The 17838-nt window shown below is 50.6% G+C and overlaps 7 protein-coding genes across 7 annotated transcripts; 4 read left to right on the forward strand and 3 right to left on the reverse strand.

The window, feature by feature from the left end:
• Positions 1-264: 264 nt before the first annotated feature.
• Aspvir_008674 (FPP/GGPP synthase family protein) lies at positions 265-1479 on the reverse strand (the record flags this gene model as incomplete). The annotated part of the gene is made up of 2 exons (XM_043271842.1): positions 265-1039; positions 1097-1479. 2 exons carry the CDS (start codon positions 1477-1479, stop codon positions 265-267), a joined length of 1158 nt encoding a protein of 385 aa, XP_043127777.1.
• Positions 1480-2735: 1256 nt separating this feature from the next.
• Aspvir_008675 (cell division control protein 14) lies at positions 2736-3684 on the forward strand (the record flags this gene model as incomplete). The annotated part of the gene is made up of 2 exons (XM_043271843.1): positions 2736-2991; positions 3053-3684. 2 exons carry the CDS (start codon positions 2736-2738, stop codon positions 3682-3684), a joined length of 888 nt encoding a protein of 295 aa, XP_043127778.1.
• Positions 3685-5007: 1323 nt separating this feature from the next.
• On the reverse strand, positions 5008-6016 carry Aspvir_008676 (putative mitochondrial outer membrane protein (Sam35); the record flags this gene model as incomplete). The annotated part of the gene is made up of 3 exons (XM_043271844.1): positions 5008-5403; positions 5457-5696; positions 5762-6016. 3 exons carry the CDS (start codon positions 6014-6016, stop codon positions 5008-5010), a joined length of 891 nt encoding a protein of 296 aa, XP_043127779.1.
• A 1290-nt stretch (positions 6017-7306) lies between these two features.
• Positions 7307-8647, forward strand: mac1 (putative copper-activated transcription factor GRISEA; the record flags this gene model as incomplete). Its single annotated transcript, XM_043271845.1, has 1 exon — positions 7307-8647. The coding sequence occupies one exon, from the start codon at positions 7307-7309 to the stop codon at positions 8645-8647; it is 1341 nt and encodes a 446-aa protein (XP_043127780.1).
• Positions 8648-9317: 670 nt separating this feature from the next.
• Aspvir_008678 (MICOS complex subunit MIC10) lies at positions 9318-9818 on the reverse strand (the record flags this gene model as incomplete). Its single annotated transcript, XM_043271846.1, has 3 exons — positions 9318-9367; positions 9443-9593; positions 9744-9818. The coding sequence occupies 3 exons, from the start codon at positions 9816-9818 to the stop codon at positions 9318-9320; spliced, it is 276 nt and encodes a 91-aa protein (XP_043127781.1).
• A 364-nt stretch (positions 9819-10182) lies between these two features.
• Aspvir_008679 (ribosome biogenesis protein URB2) lies at positions 10183-14696 on the forward strand (the record flags this gene model as incomplete). Its single annotated transcript, XM_043271847.1, has 2 exons — positions 10183-10200; positions 10269-14696. 2 exons carry the CDS (start codon positions 10183-10185, stop codon positions 14694-14696), a joined length of 4446 nt encoding a protein of 1481 aa, XP_043127782.1.
• Positions 14697-15748: 1052 nt separating this feature from the next.
• Aspvir_008680 (nucleobase cation symporter-1 family protein) lies at positions 15749-17718 on the forward strand (the record flags this gene model as incomplete). Its single annotated transcript, XM_043271848.1, has 5 exons — positions 15749-15848; positions 15968-16038; positions 16101-16350; positions 16407-17134; positions 17194-17718. 5 exons carry the CDS (start codon positions 15749-15751, stop codon positions 17716-17718), a joined length of 1674 nt encoding a protein of 557 aa, XP_043127783.1.
• Positions 17719-17838: the final 120 nt, after the last annotated feature.

Below are 17838 nucleotides of genomic sequence, written 5' to 3' on the forward strand. Positions count from 1 at the left end.
CACTAGAAGCTCAAAGATATCATGATGCAAGAGATTACAGTGATTGAATGCATGCTCACTCAAAAGGGCAACCTCAATTATATTGCAATTTGTTGTACCGCCAATCTGTCTTGTAGACCAATAATCATCATCATTATCATAAAATGCCAGAGGTCATCAATGCAATCCGAATCCACCCAAATGCTGCCATCCTAGTTTAGGTATGATGTGGGTATCCACCCTCTGGGTATAAGGTCGTTATACTCTGGAAAAGACACGAAACTCTCAATTGCCGCCATTAGCGCCGTTAACATCATCCCGCAAAGTCGACTCGGTGATCTTGCCGAGAATCGCCCGCACCATCGCCCCATCCTGCTGCCCCTCGGCCTGTTTCCCATTTCCCTGTGCGTCAATCTCGTCGATGAGAGATATCGCCTTATCACGCAGCTCTCGGACCACTTTCCTCGTGTAGGCAAAGCTGCCAGTACTTTCCATGTAGCTAATCGCATACAGCTTGACTTCCTCGTCCTTGGTTCTCTGTTTGAGAATATTGATAAGCTGATGGTTCCGTGGGTTGGAGCGAATACTGTGGATAATAGGGAACGAAAATTTGCCCTCGGTCAGATCCTCACATAGACCCTTGTTCTGGGTGTAAGTCTTGTTGGAAAGGTTGAGATAGTCATCGCAGATCTGAAAGGTCAGGCCCATGACATTGACGAGGCTCACGCAGTCTATGCCGGTAGTGCTCTCGGCTTGCATCAGCTTGATCGCGAGTCGGAAGAGACCGCCCGTTTTGTTCCCCACCATCTCCAAATACTCCTCTTCGGTAGGACAGGTGAGTGTGTCTCGCCAGAACAGATCCATCCCCTGACCCCGATGCAGGTTCAATAGTTCCTGAACGAAGATATCAATAGCAGTGGGGTTATTCAACTTTTGCGCCTCTTGAAGAGCCAGAAAGTACACATAATTGGCCGAGTTGATGGTTTGCGCGGTACCGAAGATGTTGTGAGCGACGGGAATGCCGCGGCGGAGGGCGGAGTTATCTTCCACATCATCGACCCTGGCAGGAGACGTAAATCAGTGACTATTCTAGTGGGAGTTTTATTCCGCGACTTACAGCAACGAAGCGGTGTGAAGCATCCCCACTACTTTGGTGATGATTGACAGGCTCTCCAGAGGAACTTGCAGCCAGACGTTGAAAGCTGTGATGAGCTGTCGCCGGATATCCTTACCAGGATGCTGCTGCATGTAGTCATACGGGCCCATCAGGATCTTCTCGTATTCCTGCGACCATGTCCCATCACGATATTTGGTGCCATCCAAGCTGGATCGGTTCCGAGTATGTCTTTTGGAAGAGTCCATGTTGGTCTGAAGCCTCTCGCCTTGCCACTGGCTTCCATTCATCACAGATGAGTTTGTATGCAGACGGTCGGCTATACCGGCGGAGCTCTTTCGAGTTGGAATCTCTATCGGAGGTTGAAACGCAGATCCTGAGGACATGAGGGGCACTTTATACAGTTCTCACTTAAAAGTTGCTCTGCCCACGACGTGTCAAAAATATGCACGTAACCTGATCAGGAACAAAAAATGTGATAGTGGTTGCATCCATCAACGATTCTCGAAACTCTGTTCAAATACCTGAGGGCCGGTGACAGAGCGCGTGGGTATGCCAGCACATCCCATATGCATGGTGGACAAGTGACGCCGTGAATTTGAGACACCCCACATTATTCATCAGACTTGCAGTGAAGAACCTTAGGCCGTTAGGCGCCAAGGCAGCAGAAAGCCAAGTCATGTGACTAGACCCTTCGGAATCGCAGGATACTTGCAGTCTTGCAGTGACTCAGGAACAAGGGATGAATCAAGGCAAGGGAGAGATTAAAAAATTCCGTCATCAGTAGGAATAATTAAATTCAATCCGAAGGGGCTGGTAAAAAAAAAAAAGAGTTTTTCGGAATTTCTCCACCTTCAGGCATCGCTGTGCTTTTGTTGATATGATGGTGTCATTGTTGATAACTCTCCGTTTCCCAGGGCTGGGATCTGTAAACGTGAGATCGTCCCAAGCCCCAGCTGAACAAGATTAATCCGACGGAACATGGCGTAGCTGAGACTGACATCATTAATAGCTTGAGTCTTGAAAAGCTCCTACTCTGTCCACCAACAAGATGATCCTAGTTCGTCACCAGGCTGGAGGGTAAGCGCCCACGGGTACATGGGGCCGCAGGTTTCCCGGGGCAACCGCCTGGCTGTAAGACCGTAGAGACTAGACACTGTGGGTGGCTGGGATGTGGAGAGAGACGGTCTAGAAGAGCCACTTAGCGAGGGGAAAACGGATCAAAATGATGGAATTCATCGGCACGATCTTCCCATGATGATGCTGATTAGGATTTAGGCCCTAGACACTAAGAGTCTTATGGTGGTGCTGGACTACGACTGGGTAAGTTAGCCCAGATGAATTGTCAATGATGAGTTGGGCAACTTGGTCGCGCTATCTTCCCTTTCTACCAACTATCAATAATAATCTTAATTATTAAATCCACGTCCCAGCAGCAGAGAGAGATAGAGAGAGGGAATTCTATTTTGCCTTTTTGGCTTTTAGCGAGCTATAGATAACACTACTGTCTCCAGTGTTCCTCAGCGTCGGGACTACAGGGATCTTCTTCCTGACTATCCTCATCCTTCGGTTTGTATCCTTTGAGGCTCCATTTCTTACTTACTCATATCATATATCATATCGCGTCGCATTCTATCCACTCATGGAGACGCTGTTGGCGCACTCATTCGACTATCTCTCTTCTTATGAGCCAAGCAAAGTCCGCAAGGGATTGCGCCAGGTGGAAGGCCTACTCGCACAGATTTGTTTATCCAAGTCGAAACAGCCGGTGTCTGAAAAACGGAGGTCGCTGCTGTCGTTTGGAGCTCCACAGCCAGAGCCTAAGGCTCTATCTGACTTGAAAGATGACCCGGCCTTTCGAGAATTCTTCAAATTGCAAGAAGGCTTTCAATGGAATGGTATGTTTCCATGATTGTTGTGGTCGTTGTCGCGCTTGTCTGGAGACTAACAATTCAGCAGTCGCAATGCGCTTGGTGACCTGCCTGGAGCATCTGCTGGGTCGCGGAAGGACTGGCACCAATGACTTGCTCATTCTCTCTACGCTCGACCTGATTCAAGGCGTTCTCCTCCTGCACCCGCCATCGCGGAATCTTTTCGCTCGCGAAATCTACATGAATCTTCTTCTTGACCTCCTCGACCCCATCAATTGCCCTGCGATTCAGTCCGCAACCCTTCTCACCCTTGTTACAGCCTTGTTGGACCACCCAGCCAACACGCGAACCTTTGAAGAACTGGACGGACTGCTCACCGTGACTTCCTTATTCAAGCAACGCGCGACGTCGCGCGAGGTCAAACTCAAGCTTGTTGAATTCCTTTATTTCTATCTGATGCCGGAGACGCCAACATATCCCATCGGAGCAAGTGCTCCGAATACGGCGGTCTGTGGTTTGCAGCGCAGCCCTAGCAAGCTGGGCGGTGGTCCGTACTCACGAAGTCTCAATGTGGCAGGGCCCGGGCACGGAGGAAAGGGCCATGGGGATACGCGCACGACCGAGGAGAAGCAGGCTCTGTTAGGGCGATATCTCAATAATGTGGAGGACCTAGTGGAGGATCTGAAGGAGACGGCTCCCTTTGGAGCGACGGTCTATTAGCATGTGGACATGATGTGCTGGATTGATTTTGCTTTTTAATCTCTCTCTTCTGTCTATTCAGCGATGGAGCGTTCCTGGGTATGGGTGCTATCGGTTATGACTGGTTCTTTTCTGTTCTCAATTCTGGGATTTGGATCAATGCCCGGTTGCTTCTTTCCTTTCCATTTCTTTTCATCTTTCTTAACTCCCGTCTGGTACGGTGTCAGGTCCGTTTTCTTTTACCCCAACCTGTTTTCTCTCCCTTTCTTTCTTTCTTTCTCCATGTTCGAGTCACGATCTTTGATGTCTCATGGTGTCATGTCAGGCAGTCTACAAAGATAACGATCGCAACAATTGAATGCAGGATGATTTTGAATACGAAGGTTACTATCTATGAATACCGGTTCCCGGCTAGAGCGTGATACACCACGTTGACACGTCGCCTGTCACTCAATTAAACTTGCATTTTATGCATGCAACCCCGGAAATATCTGCGTTTCCACTTTCAACGTTTATGATTCATCTGCTGGACTGGTATGAATCACACCTCACATGAACAACCACTGATTAGACTGGTCGCAGACTAATCTTTACAGCAGGTCAAATGAGAGACATCGTTCCTACCCTGCGTTGTGCTGCCTGCAGCCTGGTGACTACACTTTAGAAGTACATACGACCCAAAAATGACCAAAACAATCCACGAAATTCTCCAAGCACGTGCTAAACAGCGACGGAAGAACTCGGAGATCTATTCAGTATTTGGACACAGTCGAAGCATACGGCAAGTGGACAGAGGTAAGGAGCCACAATCCTTGACTTAGGGGCGACCAGATCTACGACACAGACGGGAACTTCCTCCAGGGACTGGAAACCATCCAACTACACGATCTACGCCCGCGTCTATACAAACTCTCCCAATCTCAGTCGCAACAACTCCGATTGGTCGATCTGGGCTGTGGCACGGGCCGGAATACCCTGCAGCTTCTGAGGCTCGCGCCTCGGGATGCCGAAGTTATCGGGGTTGATGCCGCGTCTGGGATGTGGGAGGTAGCTAGTGCGGTTGTCCGGAAGGAGACACCTTGCAAAACAGACACAGATGAAAGCGTGCGGAAGGTATATCTGGATAGATTCGATTTGCTGCTATCGCGGCCGGAGGCTTCGAGGTGTTGGGTCAGCGGGCGCAGAAGTGTGTTGGGATCACTGGTGGTTTGGTATGTGCTTCAGGAAGCGGATTTGAACATTGATTTCTGCCTTGATTTGTCTATTTCAAGCGTCTTGTCTTCTTTCGCAGCTTCGTTAATGCATGCAAGTATGGTTAGTAATATTATACAGTAGGCTGTGTCCCTAAAAAAATCTTAGCAGTCTGTCGCGATGTTGTACAAGATTCTCATGCTGTCGCAGCAGCTCCCCCAGTCGATTCTGCTTCCAGCCCATCCCTTCATCCAATATCAGATGAGTATACGCGAAAATACTTGCGTCAAACAGCCCGGGATTTGGCCGATTGAAAAAATGCTCGTTGTCTCCTAGTAGTGTCGAAAGCGCCTCAAATGCGTCCGCAGCATCGGCCTCCAATGCGATGACATCCACATAAGCCGAGGTCTTCAGCAGCTCGTCACGCGCAGCGTGCTGGAGCTGCATGGCCAGAGCGGCGCGAACTGCACAATTGCTGGTCGACGGATCCACGTATAGTCTCCGCGCTACTGCTTCAAAGTTCTTCGGATCCAGGTATAGCATGTATAGCTTTTTCACGTCAGTGAGGCCCGATTTTCATACATTCCGAGGACACTACGCACCCAGGCATTTCGTATCCGGTGATCCAGTAATGAGGCATACACCTCAAAGCGCACATCCAATTGCTGCTCTTCCTCACAGTGGACCTGTTCAATGGCCCATTTCTGTAGTTTGCTCGAGGGAATTGGCGCAGTAGTGCCGGCTGGCAGCGCGGGGAGAAGGAAGGGAAGTGCGCCGGTTGGAGAAGCGTGGTTGTTCGAGGGGACGATTTCTAGATCAATTCCTACAAATCTCAAGTATGCCTGTACTCAGAGAGACTCAGTCAGTAATTGATTATGAGTAGGAGTTTGACCATCATCCATCTAACCTGCCACTTGAGACATTGCGGGTTGAACGACGGCCTCCCTCGTCTGGCGCTCGCGGCATCTGTGAAGACAAACAAACGGTTGCCGCGTCGGGCTGTCCCGGAATGGTGAGGAAGGTCATTTGAAGGGTAGGTCACAAGAGGGAATTGGTCGAAGATGCGCTTAATCGGCGCAGGAACGGAGAAAAAATCCCGAGCGCGTGAAGACGGTGTACCCTCCGGAGCCTGGCCGGAGGCGCCACGGTTGTCTGGGGACATGGATGGATGACGGAGAATGGGAGAGGCTCGACTTGGGTTGTGGTGTAGTATAAACCCTGTATGCCAATGTCTGTGGACGTAAAAGAAGTATCTCACGTCAGACCGGTATAAGAATACCTAATCTATAGCAATAAGAAACGCCAGGGGCGGAAGAGATGGTACCTGGAGCTAGTCGCAGCTCGATTGGCAATGCATCCGCTTGTTTCCAGCATTTTTTGATAACCTCCGCTGGAATGCCTCAGGCACCCAGGGACAGATGCCTGGTTACTCGGCTTGATGCCTGAGGCTCAAATCGTAAAAGCCGCCTTTTCCTCCTTTCTGATTGGATCTTCGCTTCTTTGTCAAGTTCCGACTCTCCAGGGGAAAATTATCTACTGCCACTATCTAGGACTATCTCCCGTCATTGCACCCCGCATCCTCAAGCGCCTACAAGGGTGCAGTCTGGCTGTTCGATTCTACCTTCTTGGTGTCCTCCGAAAGCTGATCGCAGAGAGTCGACAAATCAACTCCTGCCCCGTCTTGTCTGATTTTCGGTTGCTACTTAGATTGAACTCCCCGCCGCTTGGTTGAGCAACCGGATCGTTCCGTACTCTACTCCGTATATGTCTGGTCATTGTGATGATTCTTTTTCTTATCCCCTAGGACGGACCTCGCAAATTGTGCCTTTGACCCAGAAGGTTTCGATTTGTATTATTCCATTTACTTTCTAGCCGCCCTTTTCTCCCCGCTTGGTCCTTGATCAGAGCTTTGACGCGCTAGTCATTTGCTAAAGTGGGGTAACAAATTCCCGACGATTGCAGAGTCAATTGATCCAACCGAGGGACATATCTGTCGTTCAGCCCATATTTCAAGAGGTTGGCAGTCAACATATGGTCTAGGCTGGGTTGAGATTAACCAACTGCAACCATGCCTCTTGATGAAGAGGGAGCCAAATGGTCATGGTAAGGCCTGACTCTTCAGTTCACTGTTGGGATGTCCTCCGGTGTTGCTAAGCCTGTCTATGCAGTAAACCATGTATTCGTGGCCATCGCTCGTCGAAATGCCAGCATTTCGACAGACTGATGATCAAAGTCCCAAAGGCTGGGCGTCCGCTTGCCAAATGTCCGCATCCCAAAGGCAAGTGTAGTTGTCAGCGGGAGTGCGCCTTTATGATTGCTATACCCAAAGGTTAGTATGACTCGGAAGAGAGAACCTTCCACCGCACCATCTTTTTGCCTTCAGGATTCTGGAGGCTGACAGTATCCAGGATCTACCTGCCTATGTAGGCCAGTATATCAGGTGCCTGCCAGCATGGGCGAACATGTTCCGGCTCAAAATCCACTCTCTGTCGCCCCCATGACTCCGCAACTACCGTCCACAGGTGATAGCCAGCAGTGCGAGAGAAGGGCCAGTACGTTCCAACCACGTCCTGAGAATTTCGCCAGTGGTTTCACCCCTACGTCTGGATTTGAGAACAGGCACGGCGAGAATGGAGTCTTTAGCCATCTGCCGCCATATTCACCATATGACGCAGGACTCGGTATTGCTAGCAACTCGAGCGCCGCTACAAACTCGGGATTCATCACTCCACCTACTTTTATGGCTCAGCAGGCATTCGATAACGTCCAGAGCACAGGGTCCCAAAAGAGTAGCTGCTGTTCTGCAAAGCCGCCAGCAACAGTCCCCGCTCCAACTCAGAGTTCTTGTTGCCGAAAGAATGACTCGCCTATGAATTCGCAAACTGCATCATATCAGCCCTACTCGGATGGCGCGATGTATCCACCAACTTCGACTCCACAGGACTCATCCTGGCAGCATTTCTATACAGCTGGCCAGAATGACTACTCGTCGCATTACCCTTTACAGAATCAGGCACTCGGACAGCCTGGGGTCATGCCGAACTACATGCCTCAACCGACGCTAGACTACTCAAAGCCGAGTTTCTCGCAACATAATGTCTCCAACGGTAATGGGTTCTTCCACGGCACCTTATCACAGCCCACGTCGGGTCAGACACAAACTCTTGGTTCCCCACATGCAACATTCAGCGGAGAGCTGAAGCATGACTGCAACTGTGGGGACAGTTGTCAGTGTCTAGGATGCGCCACCCATCCCTTTAATAACACTACCAGACAGCACGTTCAAGAAATGGGTCTCTTAGTCACGCTTGATGGCGAGGAATCGAGCTTCGAGAGTTTGAATGGCTACCGGAACTTGCACTCAAATGGCAACCCCGATGCCACTTCATTCAACTACAACTTGACCAATTTCAACCACTTCGGCCACGAAAACCACTCAGGCGCAATGCGCAAAAACATCGACAACTCCAGTCCAAATGGCGACTCGCCTTCTACAGAGTACGCTTCAGAGCAACATCTGATGGTACCTTCCGAATATTACACCATCGAATATCCTGTGCAACTCCCCAGTGCTTGCTCGGATGTGACTGGCAGTTGCCTCTGCGGCAACGATTGTGCCTGCGTTGGCTGTCTCACACATAGTGGTCACAATGGCCTTGCGGTCGAGTCTTCAACGATTGAGAACAACGATTTGTCTCAATCCAGTCCTTCTGCAGAGCATAAGAGCGTCGGCTCGCCGCTCGTACCCGGGCACGCACATGCCACCGTTCAATCACCAAACCCAATGCTCTAGAGATTTAGCGATTGATGGTGCCTTTTGTTGCACATCGCTAAATAGAATGTTTTGCCCCATTTCTCTTCTAATGCTGAACCTGGCGTTCGAAAACTTATGACTCCGATACCCACCTAATAGATGCTGGATCTTAGAGCTCCTGATTCTCCTTCTTTTCTTCTGTGCATAGCTCTCGCTTGGACTGCGTCCATGCCTTCTCTGAATTTTCCTTTTTCGAAAGCTCTCCCCTCTTTTGTGGAGGTACATTCCCGGTGTTGTGGTTTCTCAGTTTCTCGTTCGGAGTCCGCGTCTTGAACGCGTACTCAATGCAAGAACGGGTCTTTTTCTTGTCTATTTTGCTCCGGGATCGATAGAGGCCTTAGAGTAGCCTCAAGGCAAAGAACGCAGACAGTCTACTGCTCTAGTATTTCAAATCATATGGAAGCTACCTAGGCGCAAACATCGTCATTCCTCCAGGAATTTATCCTGTGCTCTTCTGGCGAAAATAGCCGCAATATGCTCGGGTAAGTCGACAAGCGACATTCCAGAGGGAGTAAGACGACAAGATATAATGCATGCTGAAAGGTAAATAAAGCCTGGAACATCTCTAAGCTACTTGAAAAGCGCCTCAACCGAACTTGTTTTCAACACCTATGCAGGTATCGTACATGATAAATTGCTAAACCAATCTCTATTTACGCAGCGCATCTCTAACGGGAGAATCACCCCGACGGAAGGAAGCTAGAACTGTGTTAGCCGCCGTACTTCGTCTTGTTCGTTATCGTTGGCACCGATCATCAATGGCCTTGCACATACCGTCGGCTTCTTCCCAGGCACGACCAGCTCCGAAACCCAGACCAACCCACGCGGGCCAAGCTCTCCGCTTGAAGAGAAGGACTGAAAACACAACGCCAAAGGAGAGACCGAGGGAGGAACGAATGATCATGGAGGAAATGGCGCGGTCCCACTGTAAACAACGTAACAGTCATGTTAGCCATTGGACGCAGAAATTGTATGCAATCGGCTTGCATTCGGACTCTTGTCACAATCGACCCCTTGCAGTCTGAGCCAGGCGGACGACACAAACGGAAAGGAAGTCATAAAAGCATGATCGTACCTTCTCGTTCAGCAATGCCTCGCTGACGGGCTTGGTGGACCGGAGAACCGGCTGGGATTCGTTGGAGTCGGCCATTGCGGAAGATCTAGAGGTTGGCTCATTAGTATAATGGCAGTCATGAGCAGGGGCGGGTTCGCAACCGACATTCAGCAATAGACTTGTGCAACTGTCACGCGAGTGAATTGATAACCAAATTAAGGAGATGATGAAACGAGTCGGGGAGCGACGTCGATCGAGCTTCGGCGGGCAAAGGCGGTCGGAAAAAATAGGCTTGGGCGGGTTTCTGTCGTCAGTTTGGGTCCGCCGACTAAGGTATCACAACTTTTTTTTCCCCTTTGGATTTATCTGATAACGAAGCAAAGAACACCCCATTTTTCTTCCTTTCTTTTGATTTGGGAGAGACGGACGGGGAGTTCTGTCTGCATAGATCTCGGACGAGATGCCGTCAGTCGCGGAGGTTTGTATTTTCAGACTTGTCTTCTGCGGAGTGCGTATGCTGATCTTGTGTTGCTTTGCTATATACAGCGCCCGCGCTCGTCGCAAGAAACTCTACTGCGGCTCGAAAAAGGCACCGCTTCACCTTTAGCACAGATCAACGACGCTGCTCAGATCATCGGCCTTGATCTGACGCTGTGTGCAACACATCCGGAAATCAATCGAAACGGACATATTCAGACCAATGCCGCCCCGAAAGAAGAATGGGTTCTCCGGTGGTTGTTGAAGAAGCTGCGGGCTGGAAAAAGTCATCGTGTTGAACCGGCCTCGTTTCTCCTCCTGCGACAGTTGATCGATCTGATTCCTCCAAAGACATTGGCGACCATACTCAAAGACCAGAAGTTCCTACCGTCATTAAGCGACGTGATTGCAGATCTGGAGGAAGATATTTTCGCAACTCTCGAGAATGGAAAGGCTGATGAGCTGCGCTTTGGCTCGGAGTCGAGCGATACGTTGGGCGATTCACCGCATGACGACAGGAAGGGGACTAAGAGGAAGAGAGCCGTTGCGGACGACCAAGACGCTATGGATATCGACGAGCAGCCGCAGACATCCTCCTCCTGCTTCCTCTCTTTTATTCGCGTTTTGGATTGTCTGTATAGCTTGGTTACGTTGACGAGTCGGGCAGCGGGTGCCGATGAGATCGCCAGCTCGCACTTGAAGCATGCCCTCCGCGGCGAACCAGAGTGGGTCGCGAAGCTACTGGGTCAGTCGTTCAAGCTGGCTACTATCGTCTCCAAACAGCTCTCCGACGCACGAAAGACGACCGACTTGCAACATCTCCTGTACATTATCCCGGCCATGTTGGAATTGTGGGACATGAGATCTTCCCGTCGGGACGATTCGGACGCCGGGTCAAGTCATGAATGCTTTGCAAAGTATTGCTTCCAGAACGCACTCAGGCTCCAGGTCTGTGTGCGCTCTATCAAACTTGATACGGACGAGAGGGCTCACGTCTTACACGGCGTTGAGCGTTTGATTGCTCTCCATGTCGTCCTACCGGCTCGTACAGCGTTCTTCGACCGAGGTGGTGCTGGCATAGACTACTCCAGTGACGAGCCGGACTGGAGCTCCGTCAAGCCGGTGTCCGAGACTTTCAAGCCTATTCTCTGTGCGACTGAGGCTTCGAAGAGCAGCAAGCAGGAGAAGAAGCTCTGGAAGACTGCTGAGCTGCTGCCTGAATTCCTCGATATCGCTGCCCGCTCCGTTCCAAGAGACAGCTTTCGGCGGCAGACACACGAGGCTCCCTGGTTGGAGACCCTCTTCGTTGCGGTTGCGGAGCTGGCATTCTCGGTTGTCAAACAGGAGAGTTTGGATGCATCGTCAGCCTACGTTTCGGAATTCGTTATCATTCTCGAACGGCTCTTCCGTGTTGTTCTAAACCGGAACGTGCAGCTATCTCTACACACGCTTCTCACTCATGCCGCATACACGGGGCTACTCAAGGAGGGTCTGTCGCAGGTTGAATGGGGCTTGACGGCCTTGTTAATCAAACTGGGAGCTGATATTTTCTTACCGAATTCTGGCCTTAAGGATTCAGCCAAGCTGTTGAGGGCTCTACTTGAGAAGATACTTCTGCATTGGCGCAGTGGCGTGCACCGCACGGACCGCAATTACGATATCATTAAGAGTGGAATAGTGATCCCCTTGTTGCGCGCGTTCCTTGCTGCAAGAGATCTTCCGACCTTCATGCAACTATGGTACGAGCAATTGATCGACGTCGAAGAGGCGCGCCTGGCGGATAACAGCTTGAGCCTTTTCTCTATTTGGGAGGACGATGATTTGTGTACCGTTTACGGCGATATCTTGCGGAGTCCCCTCACACACGCTACTGCTGCTGCGCAGATGCGAGCAGCCGCAGTGGAAATAAGAGGCGAGGACGGGAAGATTTCCTCTGCACCGGGCGCTTTTGCTCAATTCGTCCTCTTAGAAGCTGGTCTCAGGAATCGAACCCTCGGTGCTGCGGGCACGAGAGAAGAGTTGAACTCTATTCTTGACACCCTGACGGCGACGCTGTCCTCGAAGCAAAGTTTCCACTGGCGTTGGCGTTTGTGGCGACTAGCTCGCAATTTACTCGAGAATAATGTGCAATCAGCCGAAGATCCGCTTATGGTCGCGACTTTGAATCTAACCGATGCGGCGGTGAGTTCAATCCAGCGTAACCATAAGAATCAAATGAAGAACACTTGCGCTGCATTGGAATCATTCGAAGCGTATCAATTCGCGCTTGCCGCTGTCAAGGAAACGACCGACACAGGTCGTTTGGAGAGATTCCACGTCCTGACCGGCGAGGTCAAGGGCTATGTCGGCACAATCACCAAGCAAGATGCTTTGGAATCCCTAACTTCGCCCTGGAACGGTCGGGTTGAAACACTCGATTCGTCAGTGTCTCTTGCCTTGGGCTACTTCCTTACGCTCGTCAGAAACCCTGATATTTGGCCTCAGCTGAAGACTGATGATAAGCGCGTTCTTTTCGAGCGCATTCTCGGTCTAGCAGCGTCACAATCTGGATTGCCATCTGCGAACTTAGAGACTCCCCCGTCGAATGCAAGGTTTGTCCAGGCATGGGCCTCAGTCGTTTGTCATGAATACCTACTCAACTCGCCGGCAATCGCTGTGGATCTCGTTCATGTACTTTCCAAGCAGTTGAAAGAGGATAAGGAGTATCGCAACTTCTATATCGAAAGCCTTCAAAGAGTGCCTGGACCGTTGATCATTCGGCGCCAGAGAGGTGTGCTTCTGGATCTGCTTCGGGAAACCCTTGTCCAGGAGGATAATATGGCGGAGATCAAGCTCGGACTCCTGTCGTTGATGGCCAAGTTGGCCGATATGCCCAAGACTGCAGCGACTTTCACGAGCGATTGGGAGCCTATGTGGACCGCTGCCAAAGCTGTTACGTTGCAGGGAACTGAATGCGATCTACAGATTATGAAGGCGTTCCGCAATCTACATCGAGCAGTGATATCCAAGTTGCTTGTTCTATCGGAGGAAGATCGTGATAAGCTGTTTAAAAAGATGTATCGCAAAGTTTCGACCAAGGTTCTGAAGTTGAAATCTCTTGACCGCGACTCAATGGAGTGCTTCTTCTTCAGAGTCTCACTATCGGAATTCTGGCTTCATCGGGACCAGCTTTCTGGCGCATTTGTTGAAAAGGAGCTCGACTCCTGCCGCCGGCATATGTTTGATTTGGTTGTGGCTGAAGTTCGGTCTGTCAAGGATCAGTTGAAGAAGAAGAAGATTGAGGAAACCATTACATTGATCAAGATCCTTGATGCCCTGGAGGACTTTGAGGACTTCGTGGCGGATAGCATTGAGGTTGACAAATTCTTGACAAAGATCGAAAGCTACGTCGAAAAGTCTCTGGACTCGCAATCTTCGTTGCGGAGGCTCATAAGACGCCGTGTCTTCACTGGTCGGCGATCAAACAGAAGCATCACAGTTCCTGTTGTTCAATGCGCTGAAACTCTGTCCCTCCAACATATGTTTGGCGAGGAGCACCGACTTTTCATCCGAGCGACTACCGAGAAGCTCAAGGCTATGAGCGTGGATGAAGTGACCGTGGTGATTGAAGAATTACGGGAGCTTGGATTCGATGGCGATCGTGCCGCTTATCGCCTACTTGCTGCTGGTGTTGCAGTCGCTTCACTACCGTCTATCGAAGATAAGGAGACTTCTGCAGCAAAAGAGTTGTCACTCCTATGCACGGCAGTTACAGAGTCTCTGTCGCATAGTACTTCCATTGAACAGTTCACTTTTGCCACAGAGTGTCTGGACATTCTACTTCGCAACCACACCCGTTGCATTGCGCAATGGAACATCGACAGCCTGCTGGCAGCTATCGCAGTATGCGCCTCGAAAGCTGGACCCCGCATCAACCCAGAGTATGCTGCAACAATATACGTTCGGCTCTGTAAGCTGATGGGAGTGCTGCTGGGACTTCATCGCCAGAAACTCGGCGGGCGTTTCCACTTGATTCTTCCCGCCATGCAGCGACTTTTGAACTGCCTTTTCGCCCGCTCCAAGAAGAGAAGTCGATCCATGCTTTCTGCAAAGGGGCACACACAGCAGCCGTACTGGCTGGCACCATTGCACGCTTCGCATGCCGTCCATTTCACCCGTCTGCTCACCTCGCTCTGCGATCCTACTGTCTCCGCCGTCTCACGGCCCACACAATCTGGAGGCAGCCGTGAGGCTCTCACTGACCAGACCAAGAAAGCCAAGCGTATTGCGGGTCAGTATTTGCAGTATCTGATCATGGAGTACGCGCAGAGTTCACTTCGCGGCTCCTTAGTGCCGGAAGTGAAAGCAGCAATCCTTCCTGGTCTCTATGCCGTTCTGGACGTGATGTCGCGGGACACCATGCGCGCCATGAATGCAGGACTCGATGTTTCGGGACGGGCAATCTTCAAGGGGCTCTATGATGACTACGTGAAGTTTGGCAAATGGAACAAGGGTTAAGGCGGGCGCGAATGACGCAGCCGGTGGAGGTTGAATTGGCATTTCTTCTTATGTATACAGATACCACTTTTCCACTACATGTTAAATCATGAAAATTCTATAGCACGTACCAGAAGCAGTCTTTCCGTAAACACAATCAGCAGCCGACGTTTCAATAGACAAATGCCAGCATTGGCTCCTCGAGATGAGATCACGTGATCTTTCAGATTCCTGGTGATATTTTCGGCGTTGGCTTCGTTTTCTACCTTCGAATCGCCAACCATTAAAACATCTGTCAATTCGGCTCATATCAGAAGACGGATGGTGAAGACCATCACAATCTTAACTTTTGACAATATGAATCTTTTACTCGATCCCATCGAGTCACCATGACCGTGAGATTAGATATGCCCAGCCCGCGGGGCGGCCTCATCGCGGCCTCTGAGTCGCTGGAGCCGTGGAGCTCCGGTGATTGCGGAGAGGCCAAGTGGAGCAGCAGCCACCATTTACGATCTTGATTGCTGATAACGGCCGTGGCTTACACGACCGAATGGAGCAACGGAAAAATGATAGCCTTCCCCCAAGAGGCCTGACCACGGCTTCTCATCGTCTGATGGAGGGCGATAAGGGACGGTGGTTTGCCCACGGCTCAACTGGGCGGGATGATCCTGGCCATTCTGGAACCAAGGATCCTTCGCAATACCTTATCAGAAGTGCGCTTGCAATCTTCCCCTGTTCCTACGCGAATTAGTGGTCGCATGTTACTGGCTGGTTGCAACTCAAGGTTACCTATCGGGGCTGTCGTTGTGGATGGGGTCACCACCAGCCAGGTTTATCAAGGTTTATTGGGTCATGACGCAACATAATGTCTTATCTTATCCAAGGCATGGGATTGGGGTGCGTACCTGAGTTTATATACACATGAATTTCTCTTGATGGCATAGAAGCTGGTTGTGTTACTGGGGCGCGCGGGTGAATTGATATAGTGTTGCGTCGTATACCTCATCATATCCTTGTGTCTTGCAACAAGCACTGCATCCTTCATTGCAGTGCTACAATCTGTGTACACCAGGATGGCCCGAATCAGGCAATGGGCTGCAAAGCTTAAGGTGCCGTCAGAGCCCGGACTGAGCAATGCTCAGTTGATGTTAACAAATGAAGACTTGCGGCCAGGTGAGATTCCCATTGTGGCCATTTCGGCTTATTCAACTACTTGAGGGCGTTCTTGTCTTAGAGCCTGTGAGGAGTTTTCCGTTTGAAATGAAGCTTACTGGTGTTCTTCCGTCTTGCAGTCGATCCTGACCGGCGTGAGTGGCAATGGTTCAATTTCATCGCTTTCTGGATTGCGGATTCTCTGAATATCGTAAGTCGCATGCGCCGGAATTGTTGCAAGGCTTGGGGCAGCCTGATCCTGATTCGGTATAGAACACTTGGATGATCTCCTCTTCGATGATTGTCGATGGCCTCTCATGGTGGCAGTCCTGGATCTGCGTTTGGGTCGGATACTTTATCGCAGCCGTCTTTATCTGTCTTACCGGTCGCATCGGTGCGAAATACCACGTTCCATTCCCTGTCGCTATAAGATCCAGTTTCGGAATCTGGGGCTCTTTTTGGCCGGTCCTGAACCGTGCCGTCATGGCTGTCATCTGGTACGGAGTGCAGTCATACATTGGAGGTGAGTTTGTTTGTCGCCGACCAGTAAGCTTCAGGATAGAGATTGATTGTTGACAGGACAATGTGTTACTGTGATGATCGAGGCCATCTGGCCTAGCTATGCCCATCTTCACAACTCCCTTCCTGCCAGCGCTGGCGTCGAGACCAAGGACTTCGTCAGCTTTTTCCTCTTCTGGCTTCTATCGTTGCCTGCTCTGTGGTTCCCAATCCCTAAGATCAGACACCTGTTTACCGCCAAGGCGATTTACTCTCCTATTGCCGCCATAACTTTCTTCGCGTGGTCGATTGCTCGCGCAAACGGTATTGGACCGGTTGTACATCAGCCCGCTACAGTCCACGGAAGCACTCTTGCCTGGGCGATTGTAAAGGCAATCATGAGCTGCCTAGGAAACTTCGCTGCTCTCATCATGAACGATCCCGACTTCTCGAGATTCGCGAGAAAGCCAAAGGATGCATTGTGGTCGCAACTGTTGACGATCCCCATTGGTTTCGGCATCACTTCATTTATCGGCATTATCGCATCTTCAGCCTCCGCAGTCATCTACAACACTGATCCTGTGTGGAATCCGCTTGACCTGCTAAGAAAGTTCTTGGATGGAGCTAGCTCGGGTGAAAGATTCGGCATCTTTGTGATTGCCACTGGGTTTGCCCTCGCACAGCTGGGAACAAACATTTCAGCCAACTCCGTCTCTGCTGGTACCGACTTGACTGCTTTGCTCCCGCGTTATCTCAACATCCGGCGTGGTAGCTATATCTGTGCTGCAGTTGGTCTGGCCATGTGTCCGGTATGCCCCTCTTAGTCGTCTGCATTGGCCGCGTGAGGACAAGCACTGACATCTTATAGTGGAACCTTGTGTCTTCGTCCAACCAGTTCACCACATATCTCTCGGCTTATTCCATCTTCCTGTCCGCCATTGCCGGTCCCATGATCTGTGACTACTATCTCAACCGCAAAGGCTACCTTCAGGTCAAAGATCTCTATAGCGCCAGCAAGGAAGGGCCATATTACTTCGTCTTCGGCTTCTCCTGGCATGCGTATGCCTCGTATCTCTGCGGCATCCTTATCAATATCATCGGCTTTGCAGGCGCTGTTGGTCGTACTGTGCCCGTGGGAGCTCAGTATGTTTACAACATCAATTACTTTTCGGGCTTCTTCGTCTCCGCCGTGATATACTATATCCTCACGCGCGTCTTTCCTTTGCCTGCATCCAGCGACAGATGGAACGAAGTGGATTCCGATGACGAGGTGGCCTATGGACAGGAAGTGGACTCGGATGACATGCACATGCCAGGGAAAGTGAGCTCGCTGGATAAGGACTCAGGTTCGGATCGGAAAGGAGCCAAGATTGCCTCAGGTGCAATGGTTTGATTTCTTTCTTCACGTTTGTAATTTAATGACGATTCGAATTATGATCATGCCATACACAAATGATACCTAGTGCCTCATGAGTTTTTGTCAACATCAGGGCCTAGCCGTTAGCGAAGAGCA

Source organism: Aspergillus viridinutans (genome assembly GCF_018404265.1).
Source record: "Aspergillus viridinutans IFM 47045 DNA, scaffold_7, whole genome shotgun sequence".
Lineage (NCBI taxonomy): Eukaryota > Fungi > Ascomycota > Eurotiomycetes > Eurotiales > Aspergillaceae > Aspergillus > Aspergillus viridinutans.